Below are 19,055 nucleotides of genomic sequence, written 5' to 3' on the forward strand. Positions count from 1 at the left end.
AGTATTTACTCAGTTTGACACTGCGGTGCATCGTAATCCTTCTAATTATTTTTTTACTTTCAAAAAACTTAGTCAGCCTACCTAATATACATATTATTATAATTTGGCACTTACACTTTCACATCGTGTAGTTTAATTTGGTTTAATGAAACACAATTACAGTATAATGGAATGAGCAAGAAATATCCTAAGCTAAGGGCTATGGCACATAGTTTGGCACGACTTATGTATATGGCACAAGAATCCACAGTTTCCTCGACTAATAAGTTTATACTTAACATAAATCTGAACATAAAATTTGTTTTAATTTACCTACTGTCGCACTGTCGTATTATATTCGCAGTTAATATTGTGAACTTATCCTCTATCGGACCACCATACAAGAAATAATGACAGTCAAATTTGAATCAGACTTAAATTTGTTTTGTTTTAAAATCGAACGAAACAAACAAAAAGCAACTCGGTTCCATTTAATAATGATTCAAAATTCATTGGAGGTAATTTGTACTAGTATGAGGAACGTGGGATGCTAGAGGTTTAACATTTATTAAAATCCACACCACCGGTAAAATATAGGTTGTTGATGTGTATTTATGAAAAGAGTATGTAATGATTTAACCGTGAATCATTCAAAACTGACACTATAAATTAGTTAATATCTTCCTACGCTCCTCCAAAATGCGTCTGTCCGACTGTTACGGGTTTAGTCTATATTTTTCTGCGGCTCCGGCTGGTTTGGCGGCGGCTCGTGCGGTAGCAGCGACATGGGCAGCGGCGGCAGGTGCAGTGGCAGCGGCAGCAGCGCCCGCGACTGGAAGCTGGCCAGGGAATGCAGTAATGCTGCCGAGTGCTCATGGGCTTTACGCCGGAGCTCGGCCACGCTGGTCGAACGGGCTTCCTCTTTGGGACAGCAGGGGCAGGGGGCGCCCCAACCTGAGGGAAAATAAGAGAGTTTAGAGATAAAATGGCCAGCTTAGTGCCAGTTGCACCATCCGCACTTGAGATTCTCACAACGAATGAACGAATGATATACTTTAAATAACTTTATTTTTTAATTTTCTCATTTACCCCCCAAAAGTGGCCCTCATATTTAAAATTCATTTGTTTACGTTACATGTCCGTTTTTGGGTCACAAACTCCCATATGTGCACCAAATTTCAACTTAATTGGTCCAGTAGTTTCGGAGAAAATAGGCTGTGACAGACGGACAGACAGACAGCCAGACGAACGAGTGATCCTATAAGGGTTCCGTTTTTTTCCTTTTGAGGTACGGAACAATAAAAATAGTGAATGGCGACGACAGCTAGGGTAAGTCAAGGCCGTTGTAATTTGCACCCATTTTGGATACCCAAAAGGCATACGCCAAGGGCGTGCAAGTTCTCGTCTTAGGCTTCACAGTTTTGTAGGACATAAACGTTAACCAATCGGGTGGCCCGGTAGGGGTTGTTTTCTCATTTTGTCAAGGTCCGAGCTATAGGTATGTTTCTTTGCCCTGCCCGATTATATTTAGCATTACACCCAACTCCTCTAGCTCCTTGTTCAGCATATGCCTCGAGCTACCTGTTTTCTGTCTGCCTTTTGAGTATGAGTATTTGACTTTTTTAACTGCTCAATTCCTAGTATAAGTCGTCTAGTCAATCGGTGCTTCTAAATCTGTAATCTGTAACTTGAATTATTCTGTGTCCGATCCATGTTGTTCATCAAATTATTAATATAAGTTGTTTCACTTCGGTGTACATTTGCAGTTATTTTTGTAAATTTAGAGATGTTCTCACTCATTGCTCATATACGATTTGTTTTTTTATTTAATTTATTATTTTTTATAGTGTAATTTTGTTATATCCCATACTGTAATCACATTCTTTATTCAAACAAACACAAGTATAAGTTTACAGCGACCTACGCCAAGACACTTATACTGTTAATACATAGTCAGTATCATAAACATGTATACATTTTTCGAACTACGAGTATCTCTAGGAACTTAAATAAAACATACATACTACAAAGTTACATAGGTAGAGTTTAAAAAAATCCTGACACTACTTTGTAAGGACGGCCACTTGTCTGCGAATATGTCTGCGTTTTGGATTGAAGCTAAGAAGTTATTTAGTAATTCTATTGCTCGGTACGTGGGTGCGTTTGAACCGTGATAGGTGCGGACATTTGGATATGCGAAAAGGTTTCTGGCTCTACGTGCGCTACGCCCTACTGCAGCTATGTAGTTGTCTGGGGTAAAAATACGCATACGCTCCAGAACAGATGGGTTGCCAATTTGACATACTGTGCAATGTTATCATAGCGTGTACTGAGTAACATATTATTATATTCAGTTTCTATTTGCGAGTTTCTATAATTGGCTCTTTATAGCTGTTGGAATTCCTTGTATAAATAAATAAAATACTGAAGTAGGTAGATTATTTTTGAATCACTGAACCAATGCATGAGAATATAAGTATGTAAGTAGTTACTCTTACCTTTCAAGCTGGGAAAGAACGGTTGCGACAGATGGGTAAGGTGCTGCGAGAGGTGGCTGAGGTGCGGGGGTAGGAATAGTGGCGGTGCGGGTGGCGTGTCTCCCGCCGCCGCAGGCGATGCTCGGTAGGCGCTTGAGCTGTAACAATGACGAATGTTTATAACCATATGTAAAACAAGATTTATATCAAAACACTTCATGAAATTATAGGTAAGTAAATACTCGTAGTTTGTTTAATTAATTGAATGAAGGATCTGAATACTGCTTTTAACAGGTTACGCTGTATCCGCTTGTCGTAGATACTGGCACTACGCGAATTCATAGCAATCAATCTTTGCCACAATACACCAATCAAAAGGTCTAAGGGCGTTCGCTGACTGGCACGGAGCGGGTGAGCGGGTTTACGAAAAATAGTATGAGCAAACGCTAACTGGCGCGGACGCGTGCGACGGATTTTACCCACAATGGCACCCGCATGCGTGCGCCCGCTCCGTGCACCCGCGCCAGTTGGCGGACGCTCTAAAAAAACAATTATAAGATCATGTAGGTACTCTCTAGGTCGGTTTATTTCACAGGTAAACTTTGGATGTGTGGTTTGTTTGGATGTGGATGGTACGACTATTGGCGACGGTTGTACTTTTTAATTTTTTCGGTTACGATGCGATTAAGACCGTTGGCCTATGCATCACACTCATCACAGTCATACTTTCTGCGAATTATATTTACACAGACGTAAGGAAGGTCCTGGTTGTAATGTAAGTAATAATGTTACGTTGATGACGTTGGTCCTGAATGGGTTTTTTCAGGGGTCATAAATTCATTTATTTTACTGGTTTCCTTTTGGGTCAGTTCTAATGTCTTTAGCTATCTAAAAAGCTATCCAAATGTCAAAATATGTATATGCGCCTAGCAACGTCCTCATAGAATATGCAGGCGTCTTTAAATCTGGCCCAATCTGCAGCGATCGATGCAAGGGCTGTTTTGCCGAATCGCGAGGGCGCGACACCCCGTGGGCAGCCAAGCGCGCCGGCCACGCCTTGTCAGCTTGTCACGGTAAGGAAAATGCTTAAACTGAAAACGTATGTGTCCTTGTGGGATTGATATAGGATCTAATTTCGCTTGGTCTGGGAAACAATTGCTTTTTAACTAAATCAAAGCATAGCTACTAAAATTGGTAGGATTTTAAGGATTTCTATAATTCGTTTGTTTACCCAGCATAGAAAATCCAATCCAAAAATAAGTAAATTGGTTGCTAACCATAGTTCTATAGAATTTTTGTTTGATATTTCATTTGGAAATTTGTAATGTGTTTTAACGCATTTTTTTCTAAACCGCTAAATCTCAGGGACAACCTATTTCTATGCCAAATTTCATCTAAATCGATTCAGCGGTTTAAGCGTGAAGAGGGAACACACAGACAGACAGACTTTCGCATTTATAATATTAGTATGGATGGATATCAATACCCTAAAATAAAATACATTTGGGCAAATAGTGAATGATGATCTCAGCAAAAGATAGGTACATCAGAGGAATAAAATCTATAAGTACTACTTACTACGAACGGAACTAGGGATATTCATAAATGACGATCTAAGCTAAAAATGTAGTAATAGATAGTCATTCTCAAAAATAATGGCCAAATACCTAAACAAATTACATTTAGGTATCCTAATTAACTAATTACGATTAACCAATTACACGGGCTCGCATGCAACTCATTAGCGCGGTGACACGATTATCGAGCGCTAATTGCAAATACCTACCGCGGCATGTAATTACGCCAATATTGGTTTTAACTTTAAACCATGAATCTAGTATAACTGGATCGGTCATGAGGGGTGGGGGGACATGACCAAACGGGATAGTCTTATGTATCTTTCAGTAGGAGTAGCAGAGAAAGCGCTGTTATTGTTTGTCCTTGTCACAGTCTCACATTTTTTTTATTCCCCACCGTAAATTTAGTAAGTATGGTTTATGGTGGGCTACAAATCTACTCGACCAATCATATTGTCGCATTGCGTATGTTCTGATGCTTTAATTTCCATATAATCTAAGCAGGTAACTTAACCAGCCAGGCAGCCTGGGCTGGCTGCCCAGCTGACAAAAAACGTAAGGTTCACAACATAGGTATATCATGAATCATGATCTTTTTCTTGGTAGTCTGGGCTCTATGCACAATGGACAGATCAATTGTTGGTTGGCAGAGCCTATATCGGACAAAGCAATCAGTGTTTACCACTTTATTGACCTCTCCCTTGAGTAGGGAACTATGATAGCACATAGCACCCATGAGCCTGACATGTTCACCTAGAGTGTCCAAAGCCTCCATAGAAACCAGATTATAAAAAAAAAAAAAGATCTTTTTCAATTTCAGTTACTTGGTAAATACTGACAGACTTCATGTCTTCACTGTTGCACGACTAGCAAAGGTGATGTTTTCTCCATTTCTCCAAAGCCGTAAGGGGCTTTTACAAAGCGAATAAGCACGCGCTACCCAAACTGGGCAAAGGCCAGAGCCATGGTGAAGTAATTGGCAAGCAAGCAAGTGATCCGGTTAGCCCGCTGACGCTGCAGACAATGAAATAACGACGAGGTGTCGCGCCGCTCGCCCATTCCCTTAGTGCATACTTGATGAGAGGATGGAGGGCATGAGCGAGAGCGGGTGCGTGAGCGTTTGGCCAGCGGGTTACATATTGAGTAATATAAAGTGATAAAGGTCGAATATATTTGCATTTGTAGTTAACTAGTTTTACGTAGATTTAAGTTCGGTTATTACATTCACTTTATTCATTTCATTTCATTAGCACTGTTGTTGTTTCACCAAGGTGTGCTTATCTACTATAAACAAAATACCCAAATCAAGGTATTAGGTATATTTATACTATATAGTTGAAGAGATCTCTCGATTTCTTTAGGACCCTATAATCGTACTTTATGGTACAAAAGTTCAAATCTCAAACAAAAAAAAAATCTCATATTGGTCACGATTTTTCAAGTCGACAAATTAAAAACCTCATTTTCGAAGTCAGTTAAAAAGTAAAGTCAGGTAAAACAATCTGAATCATTTTTTTGCAATAAGAAAGCGTCTAGCTTTTAATAGCCGCTAGTCTTCAATTTGCATCCCGAGTTCCTGACCATTGAATAGAATCAAACGATTTGGGTTCATTACCCGGGGCAATAATGCATGACCCCGCCCGCCGCTCCTAACGTGTAGCCTAAGGGATCGTAGGATCACACTTTGATCTTATCGTGCATGGATTTTGAAATAGGCCATACTTTTACATAAAATGTATTTACCTAAGTGGTTAAGTCTACGAGAATTAATGATTTAAAATGAATAAAAAGAAGTTGTCGATGGCCTGAGAGTTTTCTGACTGAAAGTAAAGTGTGTTAGCCACTTCACTAACCCGGGGTTAACCGGTTAAACCTGAAGTTACCATGGTTACCGGTACTTTTTGACCCCGGTTAACCCGGGTTAGTGCAATGGCGCAAGTGGCGCTAAGTCGTCGTCATCGTAAGAGTATTGTATATTAACAAAAACTCCATCAGAATCTGGCACATGTAGGTAATGTCTACATATGCGTATGGTAACTTATAAATTCTTTAATCGCTCCCAACTCGTAGCTTGGGCCACACCGGGCCACGAGCCAAATTAAATGTGTCGCCTTTAAAGCACTTTGATTTTATCTTTCATGCCGGCTTCGATGTTGTTCCATTTATTGCATTTGCTTTTGAGGTAAAGAGCTTGTTAAATGTATCACGTGAAGTGCGAGGGCTTTTATGTCGGAATTTCAAAACATGATAAAATTTGGGATTTGTATATTCTGATTTTTGTGTATTCGCGGCGTGAGTTAAATATAAAATGTGGGAATTAAGGAAAATTAGGTACAGAAAGCACAGAATGACAGCTCTAAAATACCTAAGTAATTGTAAAACCTCATTATCAAATCCATTATCATCTCAAAATTCGCTCTCACAAAACGTCAAAATGCAAATCTCCTGCGTTCATTCATTTATTAATCAAAACTACTAAAGGACATTAAGGATCAAATTGATTCCCTTTGTGAGGCACAATTCAATTCGCCTGAATATTCATATTAGCTCCTCAAGCAAGGCGGTAGATGGCGCTGAAACCAATTAGTGCGAACGCTTCGTTACGTTCGCGGCTGGACCTAAGTACCCAGCAGGAATTGCTGTGGAAACAATTTACTATCTATATTATATTTCGTTAAGCATTATATTTTAATAGGATCTCTATTGTTTACCATATAGTTTTAAGTCATAATGTATTGTTTGTCCACATTTTCGTTAGTCATAATTTGGTTTTCCTCAGAAACGCTTAACTTTTCAGGATTGCCATAGAACAAACCTAACCTAACCTAACCTATTTATAAGATAACCTGAGGAAAATCCTGAAAAGTTAACGGTTTCAGAATTATGACTAATGATCAATCAGCGTGAGAGTGACAATCATTACATTATGACTATCAATAATTATGTCAAACAAAGGTTATGTCATTTTGGGTAACCTGTATAGACAGTGGGTCTTTCACTTATAAATTAGTGCAAATAAGCTGCAAGGCGAGTAATATCAAAGTCAATATCAAAGTACGATTTTTTTTAACCTGTTTATTACTCATAGCGTATTTCGCGTAGGTACTCGCCATCAACAACCTTTGAACGAACCACACGATTGTAACGTTACGAAATTTTCGCTACGAAGCGGAATAATAGTGCTACGGCGTAGCACGCGCAGCCTCGAATCAACAAGAGGCTTTATTTAGAAACGGCATTTCAATATTGATAATAATGACAATTCAATGTTAGTGTGTCTCACTCTTTTTGTATACTACGTCGGTGGCATACAAGCATACGGCCTGATGTTAAGCAGTCTCCGTAGCCTATGTACGCCCGCAACTCCAGAGGAGCTACATGCGCGTTGCCGACCCTAACACTCCGCACCACGTTGAGCTCTGGCAACTTTACTCACCAGCAGGAACACAACACTATGAGTAGGGTCTAGTGTTATTTGGCTGCGGTTTTCTGCAAGAACATTCAGTAGGTATACTAGAGCGAGCGAGAGCAAGTCTTTCTTATTAATTAAATCATCTGCGAGGCTCTTCTAGGGCTCTTTCTCATGGGCACGTCAAATGTTAAGCCCTTCACGCTAGGTACTTTCCAATAACCAAGCGTCTCAAATCTTATTCGTTCTAAAAGTACTCAGCCTACTTGATTTGATTGTCGAGCATAGCATAGTTTACTTCACACACTATCCCAATCTAATTGGCCGCCTTTGAAGCCCCGCGAATTAATGATCAAATATAGCGTAACGGAATACACACTTGCTACAAATGAAAATTAATTATGTATGGTGATAAATTGACAGTAATTACATGCAGGGGCGCTGTTCTGTCGCTTAATTTCAAAAGGTTGTATGTCATGTCAAGTTTGATTGGTTCATACGTCATGTGGCGATGGGGATGGAAGATTATGTCGTGACGGCGTCGGTAAAGGTTCAGGCATGTTTCCTTGGAAGATTATGATTATCTTATTAATATGGAGGCATATTTGTCGACATTCGGTACCTAATTCGGTGAGATAACTACAACCTTATGCTAAATAAAGTTACGGCTACAAATTCGCGAGAATTCATGTCTGTCAGAAATAGGTATTTGCTCATGCAGAAGTGTTAGGTAAAGTCAGTAATAAAAGTGCAATTTTCATCACACTCGGTTATATTTAAAGATTGGTATTTCACGCAGCGGGAGAAATCACAAACAAATGCCTAAGGTGGTATACAGTAACTAACCTAACCTAACCTAACCCCCCCCCCCCCCTCATTGAACAATGTACTATTGTTACTTACAGCAATTTATTATGTATCGTCCGCCGCTAACTTAACGTTCACTTACTCGTATTTAATCGGCTCTAAAATAACATTGTTCCACATAACACTTACGCGGTTACCCAGCAAGGTAACTTTACCTTGCTATACACTAGTTGTAGTTAGGGGCGGTGTCGCTGGATGTCGCTATAATCAGTTAATTGCATGAATAATTGAACGAGGCTGCGCTAACACAGCGAATACCTACGGAGCAGGGTGCCGTGCCTATTACCTACTTGGTTACATTTGCAAAACTGTAAAAGCGTATAAACCTTTGTCACTGTAAAGTGTGTACGCCTTTTAGGCAATACGCAGTATACGACATCTGTGGTGGTTTAAAATGACGTAAAGGACAAAATGTTAAGTAGGTAGTGTAGAAACTCGTCTTTTTTTTACAAATCTGTTTTAAGTTTATTTTTTCTAATATTTCCTTTAGCTGTATTCTTATCTGAAATCAAACGAAATTATCACTCGAATAGCACAAACCTAGACTGTTACTTTTACTATAAATTCCTAATGTAAGTGTATATAAAAACCATACTTACATATAAAGAATGACACAAAAGGCTTTCACCCACTAAGAAATCATAATGCACGCCAAATTGAAATATCAAGTAAATAACTTACTTTCAGTTGCCATCAAGGCAATTATTTAACATCTCGAATATTAAAGAACCATAAAGCATTCAGACGTTAAAATCATATCATTCGTTTGCTAAACATCCTAACACTCACTTTATACATTTCTTGAGGAGAAAATTCAATTTTGAGCGAAGGTAGGAGGCGGGGAGATCCTAATTGGCAATTTTCTTTTTACGCCATTTTTTCAGCTTTTAAAAAGAAAAATTCGTTAATGAATATTTAATCGTTATAATCGCCTCGCCCAGCCGAATTACGTCGTCTACACTTTAAGAATAGATTCCTTAATATTAATAATGGCTTTAAAAATAATAGCTTTTAATATTTCAAATCTTTCGGCCAGATGGTTGGGGTACTTTAAAATAATTTAACGTAGACTAAATTAAATACTAAACGCCACTTGCACCAACCCACTAACCCAGGGTTAACCGGTTACACCGGTAACCCAGTGTGAAATTGTACCGGTACCCATGTTAACTCCCGGGTTAGTGAATGGTACAAGTGGCCCTAACTGTTCTAACTTCCAGCGTTGGCTTTTGTGTATGTTTATGTATCTTCTAGATATTCGTACACTAAAGCACTGACCAATAATACTATAATAGTTATACTATAACTGGTACAAACTATACTAAAGATAAGACGGCCTAAAACATTTTCTTTGCATCATCAGAACATTCGTTAGTTCAGAAGATCATAAAGATCATTAGCAATTATAGAACGATATCTATTCCTTTTGACCAAACAACTTCATGCAATATCAATTTAAAGTATGATCCTTATTATAATGAAATTCATGAAGATAGATAAAGTTTTCTTAAACTGTATAGGTACCTACATATCAATATTTTATATTATTTAAAAAAAAATACCTAGTTTACCAAGCACTACGAATCAGCTCAATATCTAATGATAAATTTCCCTTCCGTCAGTGATGTCTCAAGAAGTCCCCCGCAAGCCGTAATACCTCATGTATTATGCGCGCATATAAATTTCAATTTTAAACCGGCCGGGCTCGAGTTACAGCCATTTGGAGAATTACCGCGGGCGCTGGGGGCTGTGGTCGCAGGGCTTAGAAAAGTGATGTAAGTAACGAGAACGACATGAAAGGTAGTTTGTATGGCGTAAATTCAATTGTGCTGTCTTCGACAATATCAATCTGTTAAGAAAAAAATACACGATGGCTAGAAAATAAGTGCATTCCCGTTGCCAGGGAAGTTTTGGGATTACACTGAGCAACTTTTACTATGGGACCAGCCCCGAAATCGCGAAAAAAAATTGGCTGTTTCATACATTTTGGTTGGTCCATTTTCTATGGGAGGGTAATTTTTTTTTTCGCGATTTCGTGGTTGTTCCCATAGTAAAAGTTGCTCAGTATAATCCCAAAACCTCCTTGGCAAAGGGAATGCACTTATTTTTGGTCAATCTGTATAAGCCTGCTTAAGTTCTATAGATAATGTTACTGAAAACAGTTTAAGTAGGTACCGTCGCCCACACTTAACTGTACACCGCCACCGGTGGACCTTCTGCCTTTTGTAATAAGGTTCATCGATGATAGATAGATAGATAGATAAAGTGGGGAAACAGACCAAAGTGGGGGAGTGTCATTAGTAAAAATCATATTTTCATAGAAATTTGACATGAATAGGCACACTGTCAATGCAAATTCCATGCAGAGTTAGCTTATTCCGACTTTAAAATTTAGGGTTTGTGTCTTTTGGGTTACATTAGATTACCGGTATTCCTTGTGGTGTGAGTTTATTGTCTTGTTTTCCAGTTCCATCAACATTTTAACAAGAAAAAGTGAATAGCTTTAATACGCTGTCGCCAAAATAAAGAGAACATTCCCATAAATCACGGATTCTAGATATACTTCGCAAAGACTATAGGTAAGTAGGGTCAACTATCGAATTGTAAGCGTTATTTGAAGGCATTGTTAGGGATATTTTTACAATTAATTCATACATTCCTTAATACTTTTTAGCGCCAATCATTGGGTAGTTAACTCAATCATGTTTTCCTAACTGTCTACACTCTACATCATCGACGTGTCCCCAACCCTACAGCTGGTGCCGTACTTACGTAATCAGGTAATGCGTCCGCGCCGGGCCGGAATAAATAAACTAGTCCTTTACGTGAATAGTGTACGACTGTGCAAGTGTACACATTGGCAAGGGATATATTACGTTACGTACGGGTTACGAAAGTGTTCGCGGATAGGGAATTATAATCAGTTACGGACTTGACAATTTCGTAAGTGATACAGACGCCCTATATTTCATGAAAGTGGAGAAAAATATTAAAATACGGAATACCTACGGCTTTATTATTATCAAAGCGTTAAGCGGAGCTCAAATGTTTAGCATTCTCACCTGTTGATGCTCTAATAGGGATTTCAATTTCAATCTTCGATATCAGAAAAATAACGGGTAAATTATGGAAACAGTCCCAATCCTTTACCCCCATCCTGCTGCTACTGTTTGCTTCCAATCCTGTTTCGGTTACGATCAAGCAATTAAATCAAAATAAATTTCAAATTACATGTGCTTTCTTTTAGTTTATTTGTCTGTGCGATTAATATATTTATTTACTGATTATAAGATTAATAATTTTCGAGGTTATAAAATTTCTAATCTGAAAAAACATAGGTAGGCACACCAGCTGTATAAACTTTTTCGCAAATTAACTTAGTTTTATAACCAGCCCTTTTATTGATACGAAATTATTTAAAATAACATGTGTCCGACCACAAGTCAAACAAATCTTAACCAAAATTGCAACAAACCCTCCTCGCGGCACATTAAATATAATAACATAATCCGGACTGACAACGCAAACAGGGCTCATCAACCCCATGCTCGAGGTCGTGCCAGTCGATACAGAGGGTTAAGAAAAATTTTTTTAGCCTATTTTAAATTTACGTACACAAAAATTACCTACTTGATTTATTTATTGAGCATAGTGATTAAGATTTGTGTTTTTCATAACAATGTTTGTCAAATTGTATATAATAGGTAAGCATCAGTGATCGAAATAGGCAGGTTAGAAATACCTAAACTTTGTAGAACAGTCATAAAGTGGAGACTGCCTTGCGATAAACTTTTTTTGCGGGACTAAAGTCAGTACGTTTCCGGGACTTTAGTCCCGGATTTTTTTTTATCGCAAGGCAGTGTCTAGTTTATGAATTTGTTCTACCAAGTTTAGGTATTTATACTCTGCCTATTCCGAACAGTAATAATAAGTAATGTAACAAACCATCGTAAAAAACAACCTGACTATATAAGTAGGTATCATTGATATTTCATACTAATATTTCATATTAAATTAGGTATTTCATTGGCCGTCTAAACGAGTTACGTGGTTTTGTATACGTTCTAAAATAATAAATTAAAGATTTAGGGTCGGTTGCACCAACTGTTTGTGATCGTTAAAGAGTTCGCTAAATTTTATTGTATGGAAAGTTTCATAGTAAACCGCCGCGGCGCGCCGGTTGACGTTGATCAGTCTGTTAAGTGCGGATGGTGCAACTGGCACTAAGAATACCAAAAAGATAATCACTTGTTGACACATACCTCAACAACTATCGATAGTTATAAGGTAGGTACTTACTGTTAGACTGTTAGACCAAGATAGTTAGACCAAGTCTGCAACGATTTTGATAGCACACGCAGTGCAAGTGTTATTTATAAGTCATAATTTCATAGAAGTTTGACGCTTAGAATAACACTTTCACTGCGTGTGCTATCAAAATCGTTTCAGACTTATCTTGGTCTAAATATTAGTAATGTCAACAGCAAATCTTTAAGCTCAAAAGTATATTAACAAACTATTAAAGTATTTTTAACAATTTTGTTAATAAGTTATGCACAGATTGATTTGAGGTAGGTTAAGGAAGAGTAATGCTTCTTCGTATAAGTAGGTATAGAGTTTTTTTTTAAATACCGCCAAAAAAATCTCCTTAGGTATTGATTTTTTTGTTTAAGACGGATTTTAACCAACAGCGAACCCCAAAACTCAGTGGATCCGGTAATCCGCTAAAAATAATAACATTTGCGCAAATCCGCGGCGGCTAATGTACCCGGCCCCGAGGGCTTTAAACTGCTTACAGGTTTAAATACTGCCTGCCGCCAACGACATTAGTTGTTGTACTGCGAGTACTTATATTAGTGCGCAATAAAGAGCTTTTTCTTAAGCTGCTGGAAGAAAGAAACAAAAGAAGGAAAGAATAGCAGGTAAGTATTATTGTTATTATTAACAGTTAGCGTTTTATATTAATTCTGATTGATATTAATTTATGAAGGGTCCCCGGCAAGCTCGGTACTCCATACAAACGTAGTTACGCTCTCATTTTAAAACGACTAGCTATTTTGCTCTGAAACTTTGTACATTACAATAGGATAAGGTATATCTATGTCAGTAATTAGTTTATGTAGATTCAGATACCACAGTTAAAAAATACAGCGAATTTAAGTTTTTCATACAAAACTTGTGTTTGCTCTATTTCGATTGTTTTATAAACTGGAGCTATATAAACTAATTACAGACCTAGATATACACCATGTCAATGTATGTGCAAAGTTTCATTACAATCCAATACGTAGTTTTAAAATGAGAACGAAACTCCGTTTGTGAAGCTGAAATTTGGCCGAGCTTGCCGAGGACTCTTAAAGGACCTCCAACTAAGAAATTAGTTTTAATAGACTTATCTTAGACTATGGTCAGGCATACCAAATCAACTTGCACGAGAAGAACAAGACCTATTCAGACAATTTATTTTTGTTATAAAACGGTTATGTTTTCGGTTTCTTCAGAAAAAAATACACTGTTAACAGCTGACAGGTCATATCGATAACTACCCTCACCATGAGTTTTATGCGGCAATAAACGCTAGAGACTGCGTCCACTAAAACACAGTTCATCTCGCTTGCACTAAGTGCACTAATGTCAGTACGAGGGAGATGCATTTTGAGTTAGTTTACGTAGTCGCTAGCAAAAATGACAGTGTCAAACTAGTGGTAAGGATACCGTTTAATTACCGGCTACGTACGTCACAAATTTTATCAAGGACAGCGCCCGCGTCATCGTCGCAGCAGTTAGGTATACCGTAACAGTAATGCAGCTGCAGTTGACAGATGAATGTCGCCTGCTGCAACAGTAATAATTAGAAAGAGAATGATAAAGTCTCTCTCGTGTAATAGTGTCTCGATATACGTTGTCACTACACTTTTGCTAGTACAATGACTACCCGAAAGCTCTTATTGTGTTTGTGACTTTGTGTCAACGATCCAATGATTTCCTATTTGCACCTTCATGCAAGTGCGGACTTGAAATTAAAGATTAATTAAAAACGGAAAATTCAGATACATTATATTTCTAATAGTTGCTGTTTTTTAAATATTTTTCCCACTGCACCCACGTTCAAAAATCTCTGTTTCGCCCTATGGTTGACTGGTAGAGAATGCATTGAGGCATTAAGTCCGCCATTGGTACTTATTTCTATTGTGCAATAAAGTTTAAATGACTAAAATAAATAAAATTCTACATAAATTAGGTACCTATTTGACGCACTTCGTAACACGATTCGTTTATCGAGTCAGTGGGTAAATCAAACCTATCACCGATGAGAGACGCCGCGCTCGATTTAAACAAATAAAGACCGTTCTCATAACTACAATTGAAACGCATTTGTTCAAATTATGCATTTAAATTGATATTGAGATCTTCCCCCGGACACGTCATAAATTCCAATGAAAACACCACGAGAGTTATCAAATTAGAAAAATTAAAGTGATAAATAAAGTCCAATTAAGCGTTATTGCGTAAAAAAGGCATAAATTAATGCGTATGAAAAAACGGGCAGACGAACCATTTGAGACGAGACAACTGGACGAGAGAGGGGCGATGTCGACAGTTTATTTTGATATTGAATGCAAATACGTATGGCAAAACTTAAGACTATCGCAAAAAATTTGGCTAGGCAGCAGCCGATAAACTTCATAGAATATTTGTCTTTATCGCTGTTTAGCATGTTTGTCGATAATTCTAATTAAAGAGATAGATCACTTTCACTACATAAGTACGCCGAATACTGATTGGTTGTGAAAATTGTCTGAATATTCACTTTCCTTTAGAAACATATAAAATCTGTCATTCAGCCAAATTCAGCCAGCTGAAATGAATCAGCTATCCATACTAATATGATGATTGTGATAAAAATTAATTTAACCTCATGAACCTTACGTTACGAACAAAATTAGTCACACAATTTAGGCGTATTACTTACTATATAGGTACCTACATGATTCTTTAATCAAAGTTGCGTCCGGGAAGTATCGCCAACGGGCTATTGTCCATAGAATCTTAAAAGATTAACTTTAAACAGTCTAAATTAAAGACCCCATAAAATAAACTAACGAGTGGCTCGTTGTAACTATGAATTCAAAGAAACTAATAAATTAAAAACGTAATATTAATAACAAGAAGGCATCTAATACTGGCCACAAGAGACCATTATTTTATTCGACGAATAAATTGCGATTTCAGTCCATTGAGATTGAGTAATTACTTAGAAACAATGACGGCGCTAAAATCTGCCTCTCAGTAATAATCATCAATCAAGACAATAAAGAGCGAACTGGTTACAGCGTCAAGGTTCTGGATCAATAAATTTTAAAATTAAACGGGCTTAGGTATGGGAAAAATATGGTCAATGGATATTGATGCCAGTTAAATAAGGTGTGTTTTTGTTTACACATGCATAAGCATTTGCATTAGGCCGCTTGTAGAGTTGTAGACGTCCGCTATTTTCACCGGACAAATGTCCGTAGTGTCCGTTGTATACTGGACGTAGTCGCTTAACATAGTCCGTTGTCCGACAGAAACACCGGACGTCTACAAGCTGCCTTAAGCAGCCTCGATATCTTTATTGGTATTTTTGTTGAATTCCATTAATATGTAGACTAATGACAGTGAGACTACTTAATTACACAAAATAATTAATAATATAAATACCAAGATATCATCTAAACAAACTAACCAGTTTTCAATGAAAGTTTGGCAGAAATAATCTGGAACATTTAGGTACCTATGGAAGTAAGACTATGTAAAACGTAGCTTTTAGAGAGTAGTGTTAAGATTACATAAGTGTAAAAAAAAATATCGACATAATGTCGCTGTGTGCCATCACTAGTCGCATTTCACGTGTGCCCTCTAATTACGCGTTTAAATTGTATTAATTAAGCCGCTGTGGAAGGGTTCCAATTAACGGATCCTGACGAAACACAATCCCACCACGAGCGCGATATGGGGGTCATTTACATAAATTCAACTTACTATTAATTGTAATCATCTGTTATTGCGTAATTACGTTTAATGATAACTGTTTACTTGTAATAGATATGTGTATTGTGTCTGTAATCTAAATTTTTTTTTACATACAGGTAGTGACATGATACTAAACTTTAATTTGTTTTTATTTTAAGTAATGTCATCATAATTACATTACAATACTATTCTAAACATACTATTCTATAATTATCCTTAATAATAACAAAAATCATCTCTCTGTTAATTATTATAGCGCGATAATAAAGGTTGTACTCGGTTCATGAGAAAGTTACATACACCGTAGCTAACTTTTGTGGAGAAACACTGTGCAACACGGTAACATTTAGGTAACTTACCTATAGTTACTTACTGTTGCACAGTGTTGCTCCACAAAATTAAACTGCGATGTGGATGCACCCTGTGAAATCAAGTTGCACCATTGCATCAAATTCTCTAGATACAAGTTCAACTCATGAAAAAAAGCGTGTTAAAGACCTTTAGTTTCCTCAGCCCCACGTTATCTAGGTTATTTAGGCTAATATTCTTCGATTCAATTTCGAAGCGCTGGTGGCCTAGCGGTAAGAGCGTGCGACTTTCAATCCTGAGGGCGCGGGTTCAAACCCCGGCTCGTACCAATGAGTTTTTCGGAACTTATGTACGAAATATCATTTGATATTTATACCAGTCGCTTTTCGGTGAAGGAAAACATCGTGAGGAAACCGGACTGATCCTAACAAGGTCTAGTTCCCCCTCTGGGTTGGAAGGTCAGATGGCAGTCGCTTGCGTAAAAACTAGTGCCTACGTCAATTCTTAGGATTAGTTGTCAAGCGGACCCCAGGCTCCCAGGAGCCGTGGCAAAATGCCGGGATAACGCGAGGAAGAAGAAGGGATTCTTCGATTCAATTTCATCAATCATATAGTTCAATAAACGATATCTACTATTCAGCGTAATAACCTAAACAAAACACTCTCATATCCATAAACCGTAAAAGGAATATAAAACTAAACTGCAAAGAATCACCAATAGAGGGCGCGTGATAGGAACATCAAAAAGAAGGTATTATGAAAAATCGTAACACATTTAGGAGGCGGACTTTCATACATTATTCAGGAATGAAATTGCTCCCTACCTGAGCAGGAACCTATTATTTATACCCGTTTGTGTAATAACAGTTATCGGGGGTGTGGGCTCCGCCCTAGGGCGGAAAGTTAGAGCATGGCATGATTTATAGTAGGCTGTAGTAAGTTATCCGTGTAAATGCCTATTTTGATAATAAATTGCGTTTATTTTTGTTTTTATCATGTATGGTTCCGTTTCGTATACCTACTCGTAATACTTAAAATAGCGTACCTACCTAAACGCACTGTGTTCCGCAAGCTTGTGAGTCTTTCTACTAAAAATAAAGTTTAGTAAATATAGTATTGCATTGGATTATGTCCATATTAATAAATTGTACAAACATCAAATATTTAATCTTATGCTAGAGTGCTTATGAATCTATCTTTAAGTAAGTTTTTTTAACATGTTAGTAGGTCCTAGGCTAAAGAGGCTAGTACGTCCGATTGATTTTCATATTAGCACTGTCTTAGGGTTCATTATAAACGCAAATAGCGATAGGATTTAGTTATTAAATAGATTTTTCAATTAGCTGCCCTGTTACAAATTGATATTATTTGCATGTTTAACATGTATTCCCAATATATCTTTATTTGTTTTTCTGTTGTTAGATATAGTTTCATACCTATTAGATAAATCCACCAAATAATCTCATTCTCACAACTGTGTTTATATCTTTAAATAAACCATCCCCATTCACAATCAGATTCGCAAAAGCTGTCGCATTGCGTCCGCATAAGCAGGCAAGTCACGACTCAGTCGCGACTAACGACTTTACGACAAACGCGTGATTGCGAGATTGCGACCGGCCCCAGGCCACGGAAATCGGATTGCGATTTTCTATTCTGACGATACATTCGATCTTTGATGTCGTAAGTGGATGGGGCGGTATGACACTTGCCAATTGATTTTGTTTGTGGTTTGAGTGTTTGATTGAGGTTTAGTTTAGGGAAAATCGATAATGAAGTAAGAGATATTGTGAGAATAGGATCTTCTTTGTTCGTAACTTAAGAATAATTTAATACCTACTGACGAAAAGCAATTTGTTGTTTGAAGTAGTAATAAATAGTAGTAGTAGAAAGTGATGTACTGGCAGCGGGAGATCTAATTACATAAATATCTAATTTAGAAGGCAAAGAGTTGAATGTTATTCATTTTAAAATAATGAACCTAGGACTCTTAGGAGTAGGTACCTACTCATCCATAATGATTCATAATTATTGATCTTATCTGACGCAGTGACAGAGTTGTTACTTGTAACTAATTTGAGGCTAAAGATGATGCTAACTCAATATATGAAATGAAAATATACTACATATTTAGTAATAAGCATGAAAACATCTGAAACAGCATAACCAAACAGGACCATCTCATTTATTTACTTATGCATTCAGCTCGTCTCGCTCACCGTAGGCAAAAACTCAATTATCATATTTTATACCTCATAATACTTACGAAAGAGATATTCAATTATATAATTTTTCCTTGGAAAAGGGATTCCCTTTTCATTTCTCATTTGGATTTTTCTCTTAAGCAATTACGAGCGCGCCTGAGGGAGCGAGAGATTGGATCCGCGAATACATTTCCACGTTGGACGCGAATTTTCTAATTTA

The 19,055-nt window shown here is 37.5% G+C and overlaps 1 protein-coding gene across 1 annotated transcript in view; it reads right to left on the reverse strand.

The window, feature by feature from the left end:
• Nucleotides 1-638: 638 nt before the first annotated feature.
• LOC134746924 (dorsal root ganglia homeobox protein) overlaps nucleotides 639-19,055 on the reverse strand; it is a 95,825-nt gene continuing 77,408 nt past the window's right edge. Inside the window, exons 9-10 of the mRNA XM_063681495.1 lie at nucleotides 2,478-2,614; nucleotides 639-933 (exon numbers count right to left, since the gene is read on the reverse strand). Coding sequence (XP_063537565.1) covers nucleotides 704-933; nucleotides 2,478-2,614 — 367 coding nt within the window. The 3' untranslated portion in view covers nucleotides 639-703. The remainder of the gene's footprint in view (nucleotides 934-2,477; nucleotides 2,615-19,055) is intronic.

The sequence above is a fragment of the Cydia strobilella genome, chromosome 13, assembly GCF_947568885.1.
Source record: "Cydia strobilella chromosome 13, ilCydStro3.1, whole genome shotgun sequence".
In the NCBI taxonomy this organism is placed as follows: Eukaryota; Metazoa; Arthropoda; class Insecta; order Lepidoptera; family Tortricidae; genus Cydia; species Cydia strobilella.